Below are 17,126 nucleotides of genomic sequence, written 5' to 3' on the forward strand. Positions count from 1 at the left end.
CTCAGCCACCTTGCCACAAGCTTCACTCCACCCACTGAGCCTCGTATGCTATTCCCTCTTTGAAACAAACTTTTACACGTAAGTGCCTATCAGCGCGCCTACGCTAGTCGGTGAGGCAATGCCAGTCAGACCAGGCTGTCGCTTTCTTTGATAAAACCCAACCCCTGCTCCTCGCCTTGCAGAAGTCTACTGGTTCCAAAACGTTGGGCTATATCTGGCACAAAAACACCCACGAAGATAGGGCAAGGCATATTCATTAACACATTCCCCAGAACAATCACATCAAATCCCAACTGATACCCTCCTTCTATCCCGCACTTTCATAATGCGTAAGTCTTCAAAATCCTTGTCTCTATGTGGCCGAATGTTTCTTGACCCAAGAAAATATCATACTTGAACCATTCTGGTTCATACTTATCAACACCTATACTAATATTTCAAAAGATATTTATCGACGCCAGGCACGCAGCCTGGCCTGGTACGACGAGGAAGACGAACAGCCTTCCCGCAACCCATTTAAGAAGTTCCGCAGACGCCCACAACGCAGGCGCTCTATCCAACTAGAGGACCAGACGCGCAGCGTGAACGATCTCTCCCTTTCAGAAGACCAGCGCCGGAAGCAGGACTTCAACAATGACGGCCTGACTGTGCCCAACTACTCGAATACATTCCCACCAGGAACAGCCAATAGTGATCAGTTCACGGCAGCTAGCGCTGAGCGCAACGAGCCGTCGATTGGTAGCGAGAACCCCATCAATGTTACCTCGGAGCGAGGGTTTGAACCGGAGGCTGAAGAAGGAAATAGCAAGACTAGACAGCGGAAAGGTGTCTTGGATCATTTTAAGCGTGGATCGACCGGAGAAGAACTGAAGGATGAGACAGAGGATGTCAAGCCCCATAAATTCACGCTTGCATCGCAGCTGAGAGCTACTATCTTCAACTCCTGGATCAATGTTCTCTTCTTTGCGGTACCGGTTGGTATTGCGTTGTATGCTGCCGATATGAACCCGGTTGCTATTTTCGTGGTTAACTTCATTGCCATCATTCCTTTGGCTGCTATGCTCAGTTTTGCAACCGAGGAGATTGCCTTGCGGACCGGTGAGACTATTGGTGGTCTTTTGAACGCTACATTCGGCAATGCTGTCGAGTTGATCGTCGCCATCATCGCGCTGGTGAAGAAGGAAGTCGTCATTGTCCAAACTTCTCTCATCGGCAGTATGTTGTCGAATTTGCTGCTCGTCATGGGAATGTGCTTCTTCTTTGGCGGTATTAACCGCATTGAGCAACACTTCAACGTTACCGTGGCCCAAACAGCTGCCAGTATCCTTGCAATCGCCGTCGCCGCTTTGATCATTCCTACTGCCTTTAGCTGGTCTGACGGTCAGTCTATTCTCCACCTATCAATGAAAATGTCAACAAAGCTAACATTATATCAAGAATCCACAGGTCATGCGGATAAAGTCGCGCCTCTGTCTCGAGGCACCAGTATCCTTCTCCTCGTCGTTTACGCCTGTTATCTCTTCTTCCAACTCAAGTCTCACGTAGAGATCTACAACCGCCCCAGCCCAAAGGTCGAGAAACGCCGTCAGAAGGTTACTGAAGGCGATACTACCCGCAACCTCGCACAAATCGGCAAGATGAGCGCCGGTACGATGGGCGGTGGACAGGCACAACAAATGCAGATGCAAACTCCGGATGACGAGCCCGAAGAGCCCCAGCTCTTAATTTGGGTGGCCGCTCTTACACTTGTGGTTTCAACTGCATTTGTTGGTGTCTGTGCCGAGTTCATGGTGAGTTAAGATGCATTAGCTAGCAAGGTCCCATCCGAGGATCTAGTCTGAACTTGTAACTAATATCGTTATTTCTCTAGGTCGACTCCATCAGTGCCTTGACAGCAACCGGTAGCATCGGCGAGACTTTCGTCGGTCTGATTCTTCTACCCATCGTCGGTAATGCAGCTGAACACGCCACAGCCGTCACGGTCGCTTGCAAGGATAAGATGGACCTCGCCATCGGCGTGGCTGTCGGATCAAGCATGCAGATTGCCCTGCTTGTGCTGCCCCTGATCATTGTCATCGGATGGTGCATGGGTGTTGATGACATGGTACGAATCTTATCCTTGAAACCGTCACTTAAGTAGACTTGACACTAATTCTCTGAAACAGACTCTTTCGTTCGACAACTTTCAAGTAATCTTACTCTTCGTTGCCGTTCTTCTGGTATGTCTTTCAACTTAAAGGATATTTGAATTCCAGCTAATCTGTTTCAGGTCAATTATCTAATCGGAGATGGCAAGTCCCATTGGCTGGAGGGTGTCTTGCTTATGACTATGTATTTGCTTATTGCCCTTGCTGCATGGTTCTATTAGGCTTGGTTATTGCCAGGTGTATGGTTGATTAATATTGGTTATCCATTTCTCAGGCTTACTTTCTCTTCCACTCGTGTATTATTTCTCATACTTATACCCTTTAAAATGTTCAATGCGACGGATAATATTACGACGCTTGGTAATGTTTGTATCTCATTGATTATATTCAGTCACCGTAAGAGCCTTCCATTAGCCCAGGTCCTCATTTAACATGTTATAGGCGGCGTGTTGGATATAATGTCCTTCGACACTGACGTCTTCTTACGGTTTGTATCTTTTGAAATGTTCCAGCGCTGTGATAAAAATATTGCTTCTATCCTTAATGCATATTCACCTAAGTTTCGGCCATAGTGAAGTTATTTTGTAATGGATTATAGCAAAGTAGATAGTGTATGGGAACAGACTGAAAACTGGAAATAGAATCGCTTGTGCCATAACTCTCTTTTCAGAAAAAAGCAGGCCTATATACTTTTCAACTAGGTAACCTGCGTTTGACTGCTCTAAGATAATAATTAGCTCTGATATCTACACATGTGCATAGAAATTTGGTCGTCTGCGATGCTCTTCTGATGGGGTATCCATTCACTGGTATCGCCTGCCCACTGTCTTCCCCGAGGAGCGGGCCGGGCATGATTCCTGGGTAGTCACCAAGATCTAGGAATTGGCTGTCTATTTCAATGAAGGCTCCCCGACTCTAATTGCTACTTGTTATCCATTTGAGCACTAGTTTCGTGCTCTCGTGCCAAGTTTTGGCGAGGTTGAGAATTTACAAGTACGCATGTATATACACCCACAGGTCCGACACTCCTCTTGGGTGGGTATTAAGAGACTGTGATGCTTGGTCCGCGATGATTCTATCTACTTGGCCTGGCTAGCTTTTACAGATAAGATAAGATGTGGTAGATACTAGGATGCTAGGACAGATTTTCATGCGTAACTGCGTTATCTGTCACATGTTGAACTCTAACTAGATGCCATTACTTATGACCAAGCACATTGGCATCATCGACTTCAGTGGTGGCAGATTCATCGGGCCTCTCATCAAACTCTGTAGCTTCAACTTTATTAGCGTTGAAGAGACAACAGAGATTCCATCATGATCTATACTGACCGCAACATCCACAATACGGCATGCAATCACAGTATTCATAACAGCCCTTCCCAGGAGGAAAATGCTCACCACATGCCCGGCAAATTGGATCGCATTTGTGAGTGGCAGCTACCATCTTTCCACATTGTAGGCAATAAGTTTCCTGGGTCTTCTCGATGTCTTCGCTTTCAGGGTTCTTGTAACAATCTTTGCCACGAGCTTCATCTTTGCCATGGAAATGGAAGATATGTCGACCTGAGTGACCCATTTTGTTGGCGTGGGATGGGCTAGCACCTCTATTCTAGCACCTATATCAGTAAGAGGAGGGATGCAAACATGCGAGTGGGGAAGGGGGAGGAGGAAGAGGAGGAGGAGGAGGAGGAGGAGGAGGAGGAGGAGGAGGAGGAGGAGGAGGAGGAGGAGGAGGAGGAGGAGGAGTGAATCAGAGATAAGCCTTCTAGTTGGCGTAAATTGGGGAAAGTAGGGAGATAGTACAGTGAGGACTTGAAACTCACAATAGCAATGTTCTCCTGTCCAGCAATAGAGATTATTGCAATTAGTGAAGCAAATGATGCTGAAGAGAAGAGCATTTTGAGGAATGAAAAACTATTCATAGAAGGAAAGGAATATCGCTCTTAATCTGTCAAACATAGAATATAATCGGACATCTCCTTGCAAACAGGATTGTTTGGACCAGCGGGACTGCCCTTGGAACAAACACAAAGCATTCCAGAAGCTTGGTTTATGGGGAAGAAGTTTGGCATCCCAGATTTAGAAGTCAGGCAAGTAATGCGGCGACTGTTTAAATGATCGAAAACCTTGGTTGAAATGGATATATTAGTCCAGCATAACAGCGAATGGATCGAGAATGGAGGTGATTGATACGAATTTCACAAGTCACACACATCCCACCAAATAAGATTGGATTGAAGATTTTATTGCCGCAATCAAGAAGCACCTAGGATAAGGAATGTGAGATACTCTGTCACTTACCCGAACGACATGCTGAATGCAATTTTGACTTGAATTGGTAAAAAAGTGATATTACTTGAGTAAATGACTAACCAACATAGTGAAGTTAGTTATTACTTTGCCTATTACATAATGTGTTGAAGAACCAGAGAAGAAAATGGAGAAGGCTTGGAAGGAAGTCACAAGTTGGACTGACACCTGAGGCAGTCAATGGCACGAGACCATTCACGAATACCCCGTAGTCCAAGTTGCTAAGACTAATTTAGTGGTCAATTTACCCGTACGGGGAGCCCAGCAACTAGCCCCGGGTCGGCTTCTAGATGCAGGCTAATGTGTTCCGTAACTTAGCCAATTTAAATTATCCCGGTTGCTACGGTAGAATTTTGGTACCCAGTCAGCACACACATACAGTCCCCGGAGTCCGATCGCTACGAAAAGGCCAATAGCCAGCAATAGCCGACCGCAGCATAAGCATAAAACCATGAAAGTGTGGATAACATCATACATGACGAAACCAGAAAATTCAATGGCTAAACAATCAAGCACGGTAGGCATGACATAGTAATCGGGGCACTCGGAATCGGGATCCCACTCTGTGCCTGGATTTTTTTACCCGAACCCGATGTGGGGGGATTTGTGGGTGCTTGTAATCAAATGATCGGGTTCTGAATTCTGATGACATACCCGTGGGTCAGTAACATTGATCTTGACCAGGGGTCGAATTCAGGACTGGTATTCAAATTCTATAGAGGTTTTCAACCCCCATTGTAGGGCAGGGGTTGTCAGTAAGAGAAAACCAAACTACGCGGGCTGGGCTGGGCTGACGGTCGGAGTCGGCTCCGCGTCAGGATAGGGTCCCGCAGAACCCGATCGGTTATTTTCCGAGCCTGGTTCATAGACACGAAAAACACTTCAAACATTTGAATTACGTTAATACCAGGGTCCACGTAATTTCTGCATCCACCTGTAGGTCGTCTCTGCAGCTGCACCTTGGGCAGGGAAGTCATATAAAGATTACTGTTAAGTAAAGATCTCCCATCAAACAGGCTTCTCTTGTCATGACAGACCGATTCGGTAATCCGAGCGCGGGATTTTCCTTGCGGATTCGCATGAAGCCAGGGCCGCGGCCCCGGTCGAGAATCGGGTAAAGGGCAGGGAAGATCCATCAATTGGGTAAATCTCCAGAGGGGGGCCACTTTTTTTTTTTTTTTTTTTTTTTTTTTTTTTGCTGGTCAGCTGGGGGGTTATATACTGGTTCATTGGGTCATTTTGGAGATTTGGTTTTTTTTTCCCGGGATTGGGTTACCCCCAATCTGATGAGTGGGTGTACACCCCCCCCCAAGCCAAGACCAGCAAAAAGCAAAAGGGGAATAGGGAAATGAAAAGGGGAATGAGCAGCCGAGTACGGGGAAGGTTCCGAGTTTTGATTTATGATTACTAGAGAACAATGTCATCGAGGCTAGATGTGGGGATGATTGACAGTGACAGTATGCAACATGGTTAACATGGCAGAACCGGGGAATTGAAAAGCAGCGCTTAAATTTCCCTTTTAAGCTTTGGCTTGTGTTTCTCCGCATCACTGAACCAGCCCTTGTTGCGAGGAAACAGAATATCCACCGGGGAAAAGTCAAACGAGGGGTCCACCTCTTGACACGAGGCAAAAGGAATATCCCCGGGATTGGCACATGATGTATGGTCCTTTTTTCTCCAGGAAAGAGGAATCCTTCAGGCCCGAAAGATTCCCCTAAAACACACCAGTGGGCCAGTGGAAAGCAAATTCGGGCCATAGCCGGCCTTACGTAATGTGAAATTAGGAAATGCGGGGTTGGCCGGGGTCGGTTCGCTCAGGCTTCGGAGGCTGGGGACCAATCACAGGCTCTAGCCGGACGGGGCCGAATGTCGACGGGACTGCCGTGGGGGAAAAATGAAATTCTCGGCGTATGACTTTCCCGTTCATTCCTGACAGCAAGGGGGCGTTTTATTTTTATTTTTGATTTATGTGGCTTTCGGGGATGTTTGTTCTACTGTCACGTACATAACAAAAAGGCAACTGGAAACAGGTTCCAAGGATCTCGGATCACCCATGCAGCTCGGCATCGGGTTCTCGTTTGCTGCAGCTTGAACGAGGTCTGGGATGTGATCATCGTATTGCGGTGAGATTCCGTTGATATTGGTTGGACCGAAGGAATGAAAGACCGGGGCCCCGGGAAGTTGTGCGTAGGGGTGACACAATGACATGACGGAGCCCTCCGTCGGGGAATCAATAGAGAGGAGGCCGACCCTAGCGAGGGACTAAGTACTGATGTAACTTTCGGAGTGTAGGAACGAGGATCTATCGCGGATCTTTTTGTCGCTGCGGGGAGCCCCGGTCGTGTGTTCACCAAGTCTTAGGGGAAAACAGTTACGAGAATGTCTACCCGAGGGATCACAGATGGGAATCCCGAACGTGTTCCCCCTCTTTTTTGCCTCTCTTTTGCCTCCTCGGTATATTTATGAATCCGTGGCTCCGTGGCTTTCCCCAGGCCATGTGGGAACCTAAGCCCTAGAATCCTTCATGTGGAGTGCATTTGGGTCTAACCGTTCTCGCTGTACTCTCCGACTTTTGTCCATCCTTTCCGTTAGCCAGATGTGGACTTCCCGACTCGGGCAAATGTACGCTGTCATGGCGTATGAGATCCAGCCATTTGCCGATCGGAAGACCAGGGTCCGTGTACATTAAGGACGGGATGATCCTGGAGACAGTGATGTCGTCCGATCTCTCATATTTTGGGTCCTTTCCCCACTTACCAGATTTCCAATTTCCATTTCCTTCTGATACTTGCCGTATAGAACGGGAAGTGACCGTGGGATTGGTATTTCAGCCAGTCCCATCTGGACCTGGACCAGCACGGTGTGACTAGAAATGTTCCACTGACATCGGGAAGTTGTGAATGGATCATGAGATCCTAGCTCGGACCTCTGTCAAATACTACCTAGGTTCGATGGTGCAGTTTCGGCCTCGGGTTTGTAAATTAAGCAATCGGTCTTCAGGTATGGGGTAGAAAAGACTAAGAAATATGGGGTAATTTATACCGGGCGATGTAAAAAATACAGCCCCATTGAACTAAAAAGCTCGGCATCCGGAAAACCTGGGGGCTCCACTCTCCACGAATCAAGCCAGCGCGCGTCCTTGCATACCTTTGGGCCTCCGCAATTTCAAATGCCCAGTTCCCCAGCGGCTCTCGGCTCCAAACCGTTTTGATTTATCCATACTCCGTTCCCTTCCGATCTTCTTTTCTCCATTCGCATTCCCGGTCCCGGTGCCCCGTGGACTTTCTTTTCCCCCACACTCCGCCCATTGCCGTCTATCCCCCTTCGGGTTCTTCTCTCCTGGGGTTTCTTTCCTTGTCCACACCGTGATAGAGGTACGTATGGATGGAATACCATTGCGCAAAGGATCTAGAACGCTAATCTCGTGAACAGATCAGGTCGAATACACACTCACATAAACAGAATTCGAATTCATACCAGCCCATATTCATCGGGACCATCTCACCCGGCCAGTGAACCCAAGTGAAAACAACAGAAATCAACCGCAACCCACAGTGATAAATGGGATTCCACACTCCGGACTGAGCGTTTACCACCCGAATTCGTGCCCGCAGACGTGGGGTCTGCCTAACTACAACCATGCGGTCCAGTATCGCTTGCGCTCGATGCCGGCGCAGTAAAATCAAGTGCGTGAACTCTGGCATCGATACCACCTGCCGCGCGTGCGAATCCTCCGGCCGAGAGTGTGTCTACCCAACCCCCGCTATCGGCATAAGTGGAAATAAGCGAGATTTGGCTGCGCTTGTTGATGGGGAGGATCGTAATGGAGACTGGGGAGATGGACCGAAGCGACCACGCCAACGCAAAATCCCCGGCATCACAGGGTCTTCCCCAGGATCCAAAACCGGTCTCGAAGCCCTCGATGCCTCGATCCTCACCGCAAAAGTCTGGGAAGCCGTCTTCGATCTATTCCAATCGCATTTCGCTACACATCTACCTTTCCTCCATCCAGCCACCTTTCTCGGGCAAATACGTCAGCTGTCCACCCCAGCGCCGCCAACCCCGGTCCAGGTAGAGGGACAGGAAGCTGTGCGCAATATCGCTACCAAGACCGATCCGTCCTCATCACTAATCCCGCTGGGAGTTCTCGCACTAACTGCTCGGTTCCACCCACCACTCGTCGCATTCCACTCCCCCGCGTCCCCTGGACACTCCCCGAACCCGTTGACAGCATCGGAATTCTACGCAACAGCTTTACGAAGCCGGCTGGCCGGCCTCGATGGTGCAAGCCTGGCTGTGCCCGATCTGGCCCGTGTCCAGGCACTTCTCATGCTGGCACTCCATGAATGGGGCATGTGCCGTGGTAAGAGCGCATGGGTATATGTCGGAATGGCGATCCGGCTCGCCCAGAGCATGGGTTTACCATTTGAGCTGGAGAATGAGTTTCCCCCAAGGGACTTTTCCCGCTCATCGCCGGGCTTCAAGTCGGAGGCTGATCATTTCGGGCTGCTCCGTCGAATGGAACCAAAGGAGCAAACATCGGATGATGTAATTGCACAGGAAACCAAGCGTCGGACCTTTTGGGCTTGCTTCATTCTGGACCGATGCCTGAGCAGTGGCAAATATCGCCCGCGCATGATCAACATTCAGGATCTCGGAATCCAACTTCCGAGTGATAATGCCTTCGCTTTTGGAGAGCGGGTTCGGACAGCCCGGTTGAATGAGCCGACTGCGCGCCGCCCTCAAAGCTTCGGCGCCCAAGGCGTTCAGATCCCCAGTATTCGGCAGAGTTTAGGGTTGGGCGATGATAAGATTCCCCCTACGAACGGTACCCCTGATGGCAAGGCCTGGTCGCCCATCTCACGGCGTAAGGACTCGAGCGAGGATGACGTCGATCGATGGGAGGTCGGTGCAGAGGAGTCAGTCTTGAGTAGAGTGATTCGCATAATCCGCATTTGGGGAAGTATCGCCAAGTGGTCTTGTGCAGGTGGCCGAAGAAACGAGCAGTACCCCCCATGGCATCCCGAGTCACGCTTTGCAACGCTACGGATGCAGTTGAATGAGTTTCAAGACAGCCTTTCTCGCAATCTCCAGTACTCGGTACGAAATACTGATACCCATATCATGTACAAGACCACACTGGCCTCTTACACTGTCATGCATGTGGTGTACTTCTTGTCGGTCATTGTTTTGCACCGTGCTTATATTCCATTCTTGCCTCTTCGTTGCAATGAGCCCATTGGCCCCTTGGATGAGCCCTTACTGCCTTCCGACAAGGTCAGTGGCCCACCCGAGGCCTTCTGGCGGGATAGCGCCCGCGAGTTGTGCAAAGCGGCTCGCCAGATGATTGACCTAGTCGCAACCTGTCAAAGCCGCGGTGCTCTTGTTGAGAATCCTCTTGTTGGCTTTGCAATCTACAATGCCGCCTTCATTGGTGTGTATAGCTCTCATTTCCCCCACATGGATCCTGACGGTCTTCTGGCCGCCAGACATCCGCCAGCCAGTCATGACAGCCACTTGCCCGGTGCAGTGCAGTCCCGCAAGGCTCTGGATATCCTACGGGAGATGCGGCCACGTCTCAAGATGGCAAGTGGGTGGTTCCGAACTTTGAATCGTCTCCACACCTACTTTTCCAAGGTCAAGCGGGACTTCCGCCGTTACTCTCGCAATCGCCTTGATAGTATGTCGGACGCTTCTGATCATGGGGGTGCCAACGGCGCTCGGCCAGTTCGGGAAGGCGGTCTTGGTGGAGGCTTGGAGGAATTCAAACTTCTAGAGAAGCTGTTCCTAGACTTTGGGTCCATCGAGGATCAGCTGCAGGATTCAATGGAGGAAGATGGCATTGCAATGGTCGTGGGTGGAGACTTGATGCCTGATCGCATGACAAATCTCAGCGACGCTGGTAGCAATGCTGTCAAGAGTGAACTTGGAGATGCTGGTGAACAGCAGCTGGACGGTGCCGGTGGTCGTCGCGAGTCCTGGGTGCCTGTCAACAGTCCTGGCCTGCCTTTACCCAGCCACGACGGTGACCGCCGCCCCAGTCTCCCTTTGCCTAACAGCAGCCGCCCCATGCCATCGCAGTCCCCTTATTCATTGCCATCTTTGCAACAGCACCACCCAGATGGTCCTATGTACACCTCCCCTCAAAGCCTTCCATCTTTGGTAGCCACCACCCAATCTCCCTCGCAATATCTCACTGCAACAACCAACCGGCTGCAGCCCATCAACTCCTGGCTCCCTACTCGCCAGAACGCACCTCCTCCATACTCCCAGTCGCTTCCACCCATCAATGCTACTGCCCCAAATGTACCTGTCCTCCCACCACCGGGCTCAGGTACCCAGTTGGCCCCATCACCGCCCTTGACCTCGACCGAGGGTCCCGACACTAGCCTCCTGTCAACTAGTCTTGGTGGTGACGATGTCATGGCCTTCCTGGATGGAGGGGACTGGACACAACTATCCATGATTCAACCCTCAGAAGTCGGCATACCCACCGGATGGCTAAGCACCGTGTGGACTACCTTCAGCCGATAGGTGCTAGTGAAGCGTTTACGCTCTTCTCTGTACTATTATTCATTCACGACTCCCTCTCTCTCTCGTCCGTTACGTTACGTCTTACGTACTGTACGACTATCTACATCCACGATCGCAGGCGACTTGAAAAAAAGGAGAAGGAATCTTGAATTTGTTTTTGTTTGAGGTGTTCGGTGGATGCGATGCGATCCGATCCGGGCTGGCTTTACCTGGGCTCACTCAGTTCAGGCCTGAGCCGGAACACACGGAATTCTCTCTTGATACCCAACCTCAGACCGCTTTTCCTTGGTTCTTTCTCTCTATTTCTTTGTTTCGAGTTATCCCCGGCGCAGGAGGTTCCGTCAAAGGGGTTTATTCTTGCCTATCTCTTTGCCTACTACTTTACTCTCGCCACCGATCTTCCAGCTTTCCCTCCCCCCTATCTCGTTCTGTCTGATTTTTCATGTTCTGTGTTCTAGCGAGCGTCGGTCGGGTAGGCAGGGCATGATTGGTCTGCCCTTGCTTTTTGCTTTCCTGCCTTGTTTTTTCTTGTTTCAACTCAGCCCTTGCTTGGGACGCGATTACGATGAGCTATGGCGTTATGCTAGGTTGAGACTATGTTAAGTCTGCTATTGTCAGTTACAGCTACTGCAATAAGCTTATGGTTATGCTTAGGTATCCTATTTTGACTTGATTCGAAGTCGAGACAATTGATTGGCCAGTAGGCTTTTCTTGCGTTTCATCTATTTTCTATCTTACTGAGTAACTTGATGCTTGTATGCTGTAGTATCGGATGAAGAAGTCCAGGTCCATGTAGCAAAAAGTGTGTATATACCAATCAGAGAACGAACACATGACTTGGTGTACAGGGTCAACCAACATCACACATATTACATCTAAGCCAAACCCTCCTGTATGCCTCTCACAAAATCCATGTGCCTCCTATATTCCTCATCGCTACCATCCAACACCCCCGTCTCTTCCAACAATTCCATAAGATCAAGCACATAATCCTGACAATTCCACCCCGAAATGTCATTGTGAACAGCAGCTTCGCTTGCGACCCTCTTAATATCGTTGGCTTTCATGACGTCCACATTGCAGACATAGATCAAATCTACTATGTCGGGCGACCTTCGTGCATCTTTCGTTTCAGGTTCGTACCGAAATTGACCATCCGATCCCTTCACTTGGAGAACAGTTTTATTTTTCTGGTTCTCATCGTCGATGAAGAGACCCCATTGCTTGAAGACACCATCACCCTTAGTTATGGCGATGTAGAGCGGGATGGTGGACATCGGAGGGGGTGGACGCTGTAGGTGTTTCAATGTCAGATTTTGGCATGGATGAAGTACCTATGTCTCGATAGTCGACGGACTTACAATGGTATGGGGCTTTGCCAGTGGCCGTGAATCGTACGTGAACATTTGAACGGATCGCGGTTTGAGGCGAGAGGTGGTCACTGGACTTAAGGAGCTTGGAGACTGAATATCGAGACGGCGATCATTGTTCTAATTTATGTGCCCTATGTACTCAACGTCCCCGCAGTCATGCAGACCCGAAAATAGATTGGCGCCGACCTATGTACAATATTCACTGTTCTGATGGTAGTTTCCCCACGCACATGCAATGACAGCGAGACGCGCAAGATGAAACATTCACCCCATTGAGGGCGCTAAAGCCTGAAAATTGTAGTTTGCTTATCCTAAGCGCTGGGTGTGGGTCAAGGTGTTCTATAGTATCTAAAGCCGGCGAGTCTATGGTACTGTAGCCGAGCGGGTTCGTCAGGCAGCACTACCCCACTTGAATCGTTGCCTTGTGGTAGTTTTGGCCCAACATGACCCTCTGAGTTTTCTGTAGATTGACTTTTGTACTCCTTACCTGATGGTACGCCAGGTTTTACGTGTGCTCCGGTTTGACTCGGTGGGTCTGGTAGGGCCAATCTGTCGCAGTTGCAGTTCCTTAAGGTGCATGCACAGTACTAATGGTGCACTAGCCGTGGTCTGCCTACTACCTAACTTGTCGAGGTCTTGTCTTATGACAGGAAGAGGACCTGTCAAAATGGGAGGTGTCAGAAATCCAGCAGAATCTTAAAAATGCAATACGAGGACCTACAGTATTCGTCTAGATCATAAAGCATGCTATTTTTCTCGTGTTGTGATATTGAATCTTAATCAGTTATGATCTACGGGGCATGTGTGCTTGGGATTTTTGTCTGCAGCTTGCGTGGCTGTACCAATGAAATGGCAGAAAATCAGATACATGACCTATTGTGACGTGGTTTACAATAATTGTATCCTGGCCCCAAAACTGTGCATGTTTCACGTGGGCGATCATTTGAGAAAGACATGATATGTGTCATATATTTTAAGCTTAATTTGTTGGAATAAAATAAAATCAAACCAAGACTCTGGCATATGGCCGGCACTTCAAGCCTTGACTGCGAAGTTAATAAAATACGACGCAGTTTACAGAACGGTATAGAGCGGTGGCCAAGGCCAATGTTGTCCTCAGGAGTCCACGCAGCCACGCTGCCCCTCCAGGTGTTCCACACCCGTGCGGCTGAGTTCCAGAGATCGTGGACTAGTACGTAAAATTCTTATCATATCGGGTTTAGACGCATATTTGGAATCTTCGGCCTCAGCCAGCCCGCCACATTACTTATACAGTCAGCCCCGCAACCTCGGGGCATCATCAAAACATTCATCCACCTCTTTAGTCTATGGAGGGCTCATTTGTTGATATCGTGCATCGCCACGAATTGCCTTCGCTACGAGATGAAGATCTTGTCCGCCTACTTTACGCCCAGTTTGGTCCACAGATTGATCATTTAAAACGTGTTCCACCCGCCGTGGAAAGCGACGAAGGCCATGAAACTCCATCTCTTGGCAACCTTACCGAAAATGCGCTCAGTCCATCGAGACTACTATTCGAAAATGATTATGATGAAGTGAACCGCTCAATCACCAATGTTCGCGCCCTGAAATGGGTGCTTGCGAATGATTATGATTCTTTCGTCACCCATCAACCTCCCCCTGTCAGGTTATCTCAAAAGACCTTCCAAGAACTGAGGCGCGAATCGGACTCTTTCCTGGAAGATACCGACTTACTCCTCGCAATCATTGTGGCGCTGGTCATCGGTGACATGGGAAAAGACCCACACCTGGTCGCTGAGATCGCAGCGCGTAGGGGTACTGAAGGTGTCGCAGAGTACGAAAACCACGATCAACTACTCGCCGATGCTGTTGAGTGTGGGATCCTAGATGGACCGCTCGGTCAGCTATCCGTTGCTCGGCGCGCGGAGGTGATTCTTGGAGTGCAGATTGGAGCGACCCTAAATATCCCCCAACTAATGCAAGGCGAAAATATCCCTGGCAGCTTACAGCCCGTTCTCAAGTTCCGTGGTCGCCCCGAGGCGTTCTATCTCAAGTATTTTGAAACAATTTTTGACGTGTGCGGCGCCGGCGGCCATCGTGATAGTTGCGGTGCGAAACGGATGATTGAACCAGTTTGCCAGTCTTTTCTACAGGCCTGGCCTATCCTGAAGAAAATAATCACCGAAGATACCCCGCTATGCGAGGCGTATAATCAAGTATTGCGGAATCGTGGGCAATTACTTGTTGATCACGGCTTTCCAGAACTATCTACCGCTGATCGCTCGGAACGGGCTTTACTACGCCTTTTCGCCATAGGCCGTGTAGCTGACCGATCAGTGGCCGAGCAATTCCAGGAAGCCTTTAGAGGCTTGGCAGAGCAAACCCGCGATGCTCTTGTTGATGGAATGAACGTTGATGGTATTGATGATGGCCAGGCTGTGCTTCTGTATTATATTCCGGCCTTGTTCGCGGAGACAAACCATGTTATGCGTGAGACATCCACAGAGGAGCAGATCACCGCATTGCAGTGTTTAATGAGCTTTATGGCTCGAACATACGGAGGTTCGCGATCGCATCCTGGTCAAGAGGGATCTATTCGGGAGCGCGATGTCTCGCCTGCTATTAAGATCGTGTGTGATCCGTCTTTTCGCCATAACCCACATATTCTGGATGAATATAATCTGCTAGAAGACTCGTAGTGAGCATTCATAGATACTTTAAATGGGGTGTCTGCGATAAACCATTATTTCACTTTGTGTTTTGCTACTCGTCATCATGATAATGGACATGTCTTTCCCGGTTGCGCACGTTGACAGTTTTAGTATGAAGTATGAGCCACTGCTCAGATGTATTGTCAAGAAGAATTTATCTGGAAGATTCTGCATATAAGCCACTATTACTAAAAAATAGTAAACTTCAATGGTGATGTTGAAAGATCGATCAAACATGTGGTTCCGTAAATCTGTTCGGCGTTCTTAGTTTCCTAAAAGGGTAACAAAGATATCCGAGCTCCGTACCCAAGTCACATGCTCCCCTTTGCCATCGCATATAAAGCGTGACTTTCCATACCTGCCTGAATTTTATCAAAACAAGATTCAGAGATTATCCATGGCATTCAAGCTATCCCGTGTTCAACGGCTCAGCGCCGTGATCGGCATTTCACTCTGCTTCTTCATAGCCGAGATCTCTAGTAAGTTTAGCCCAAGGAAAAGGAAATTCCGAGAACAAAGCTAGAAATTTGATCTGATACGATTTAACAGTTGGATTTTACACTCACTCTCTCGCCTTGGTCGCCGATGCTTTCCACTATGTACGTTGGACTTATCTGACGCAAAGACTAAACTAACGATATGTAGTTGAATGATCTTGTGGGATTTGCAATCGCTCTTGCTGCCGCAATAGTAGGTATTCTTTCTCGAATATTGATACGCATCACTGACATAGAGCCAGGTTGCTGAAAAAAGTACTCCGCCGAAAAGTCTCACATTTGGTTGGCAGCGGATCCAGCTTCTCGGCGCATTTTTCAATGGAGTGCTATTATTTGGATTGGGAATCAGTGTGTTTTTGCAATCTATCGAACGATTCATCACACTGCAGCGTGAGTTTGGCAATATCCTCATATTTTTTGGCCCGTTTGAGTAAGCGTTAACGTATTTTCCACAGGTATCGAAGAACCAAAGCTCGTCCTGATCATGGGTTGTGTTGGATTTGGTTTGAATATCATTAGCGTGTTGTTCTTACATGGTGAGCCCTTTGTTAAAGTTGAATCATCAGATACGGTACTAAATTATCATATGCAGATCATGATCACGACCATGGACATGGACACGAGTCAAACGACCCCAGCCACAGTCATGGTGAAAGTAATGATAATCCCGAGAATGCAATGTCCATTGGTCTCGTGGAAGAAAAGGTATGCTCTATACATTCTAAAGCCCGTTTTATTTATTTGAGCTTACCCTTTCTCCAGCATGTGCACCACAAGCATCACACAGACACAAATAAGCCATCGTCTCGCAAAAGTCGAGATCTAGCCATGATGGGCGTTCTGATTCATGTACTCGGCGACTGTGCCAACAACATCGGCGTTGTTATTGCAACAGCAGTGATCTGGTTCGCTAGCTACGGTGGGAGATTCTACGCCGATCCCGCCGTGAGCATGGGCATCGCGATCATGATCTTCATTTCTTCCATTCCACTCAGTATGTATCCCTCCCTCCAACACATGCTACATGATCTAACTCAGGAAAAGTTAAACAATCAGGTCTTATTCTTCTTCAAAGCGCACCACAGGATGTCGATTATGATGACGTGAAACACGAGCTAGAAAAGGTACGTGCTTGCTACTTTGATATTCTATATTGGGTACAGTTGAGCTAACAAATGTAGATTCCCGGTATCCTGGCCATTCACGAACTCCACATCTGGCGTTTGAACCAGACAAAGTCGCTTGCATCTGCACATGTCGTCTTGGATGGCGATATGCCCGATTTTGAGAGCTTGGCTAAGACTATCCGGGAATGCTTCCACGAATACGGGATCCATTCTATTACATTGCAGCCGGAGGCATATACTCGACAGGAAACTCCTAGTCCGGCCGCAGCTGAGAGCTGTATTGGAGTTGATACTAAGAAAGATGTCGAAGGTGGGAAGAAAAGGTTTAGTATTGAGAGTATCTCAAATCGTTGTACATCTGGTTGTGGGAGCTTTTGTCTTGAGCTTTCATGTTGCCGTTGAGTGCGTTCGAAGAGTAAAAATGCCTCTGTTATCATAGATA

At 48.7% G+C, this 17,126-nt stretch overlaps 6 protein-coding genes across 6 annotated transcripts; 5 read left to right on the forward strand and 1 right to left on the reverse strand.

The window, feature by feature from the left end:
* Window positions 1–325: 325 nt before the first annotated feature.
* Window positions 326–2,368, forward strand: N7484_008976 (hydrogen/calcium exchanger domain-containing protein; the record flags this gene model as incomplete). Its single annotated transcript, XM_057119363.1, has 6 exons — window positions 326–329; window positions 445–1,380; window positions 1,447–1,790; window positions 1,871–2,104; window positions 2,166–2,219; window positions 2,270–2,368. 6 exons carry the CDS (start codon window positions 326–328, stop codon window positions 2,366–2,368), a joined length of 1,671 nt encoding a protein of 556 aa, XP_056968918.1.
* Window positions 2,369–3,464: 1,096 nt separating this feature from the next.
* Window positions 3,465–3,899, forward strand: N7484_008977 (uncharacterized protein; the record flags this gene model as incomplete). The annotated part of the gene is made up of 2 exons (XM_057119364.1): window positions 3,465–3,605; window positions 3,780–3,899. 2 exons carry the CDS (start codon window positions 3,465–3,467, stop codon window positions 3,897–3,899), a joined length of 261 nt encoding a protein of 86 aa, XP_056968919.1.
* A 4,200-nt stretch (window positions 3,900–8,099) lies between these two features.
* N7484_008978 (putative C6 transcription factor) lies at window positions 8,100–10,994 on the forward strand (the record flags this gene model as incomplete). Its single annotated transcript, XM_057119365.1, has 1 exon — window positions 8,100–10,994. One exon carries the CDS (start codon window positions 8,100–8,102, stop codon window positions 10,992–10,994), a length of 2,895 nt encoding a protein of 964 aa, XP_056968920.1.
* An 875-nt stretch (window positions 10,995–11,869) lies between these two features.
* Window positions 11,870–12,271, reverse strand: N7484_008979 (uncharacterized protein; the record flags this gene model as incomplete). Its single annotated transcript, XM_057119366.1, has 1 exon — window positions 11,870–12,271. One exon carries the CDS (start codon window positions 12,269–12,271, stop codon window positions 11,870–11,872), a length of 402 nt encoding a protein of 133 aa, XP_056968921.1.
* A 1,424-nt stretch (window positions 12,272–13,695) lies between these two features.
* N7484_008980 (uncharacterized protein) lies at window positions 13,696–15,048 on the forward strand (the record flags this gene model as incomplete). The annotated part of the gene is made up of 1 exon (XM_057119367.1): window positions 13,696–15,048. The coding sequence occupies one exon, from the start codon at window positions 13,696–13,698 to the stop codon at window positions 15,046–15,048; it is 1,353 nt and encodes a 450-aa protein (XP_056968922.1).
* A 409-nt stretch (window positions 15,049–15,457) lies between these two features.
* Window positions 15,458–17,086, forward strand: N7484_008981 (cation diffusion facilitator family transporter; the record flags this gene model as incomplete). The annotated part of the gene is made up of 9 exons (XM_057119368.1): window positions 15,458–15,539; window positions 15,610–15,659; window positions 15,706–15,750; window positions 15,800–15,947; window positions 16,013–16,093; window positions 16,150–16,262; window positions 16,320–16,551; window positions 16,602–16,681; window positions 16,739–17,086. 9 exons carry the CDS (start codon window positions 15,458–15,460, stop codon window positions 17,084–17,086), a joined length of 1,179 nt encoding a protein of 392 aa, XP_056968923.1.
* Window positions 17,087–17,126: the final 40 nt, after the last annotated feature.

This window comes from Penicillium longicatenatum (assembly GCF_028827895.1).
Source record: "Penicillium longicatenatum strain IBT 33135 chromosome Unknown contig_6_segment0_segment0, whole genome shotgun sequence".
Lineage (NCBI taxonomy): Eukaryota > Fungi > Ascomycota > Eurotiomycetes > Eurotiales > Aspergillaceae > Penicillium > Penicillium longicatenatum.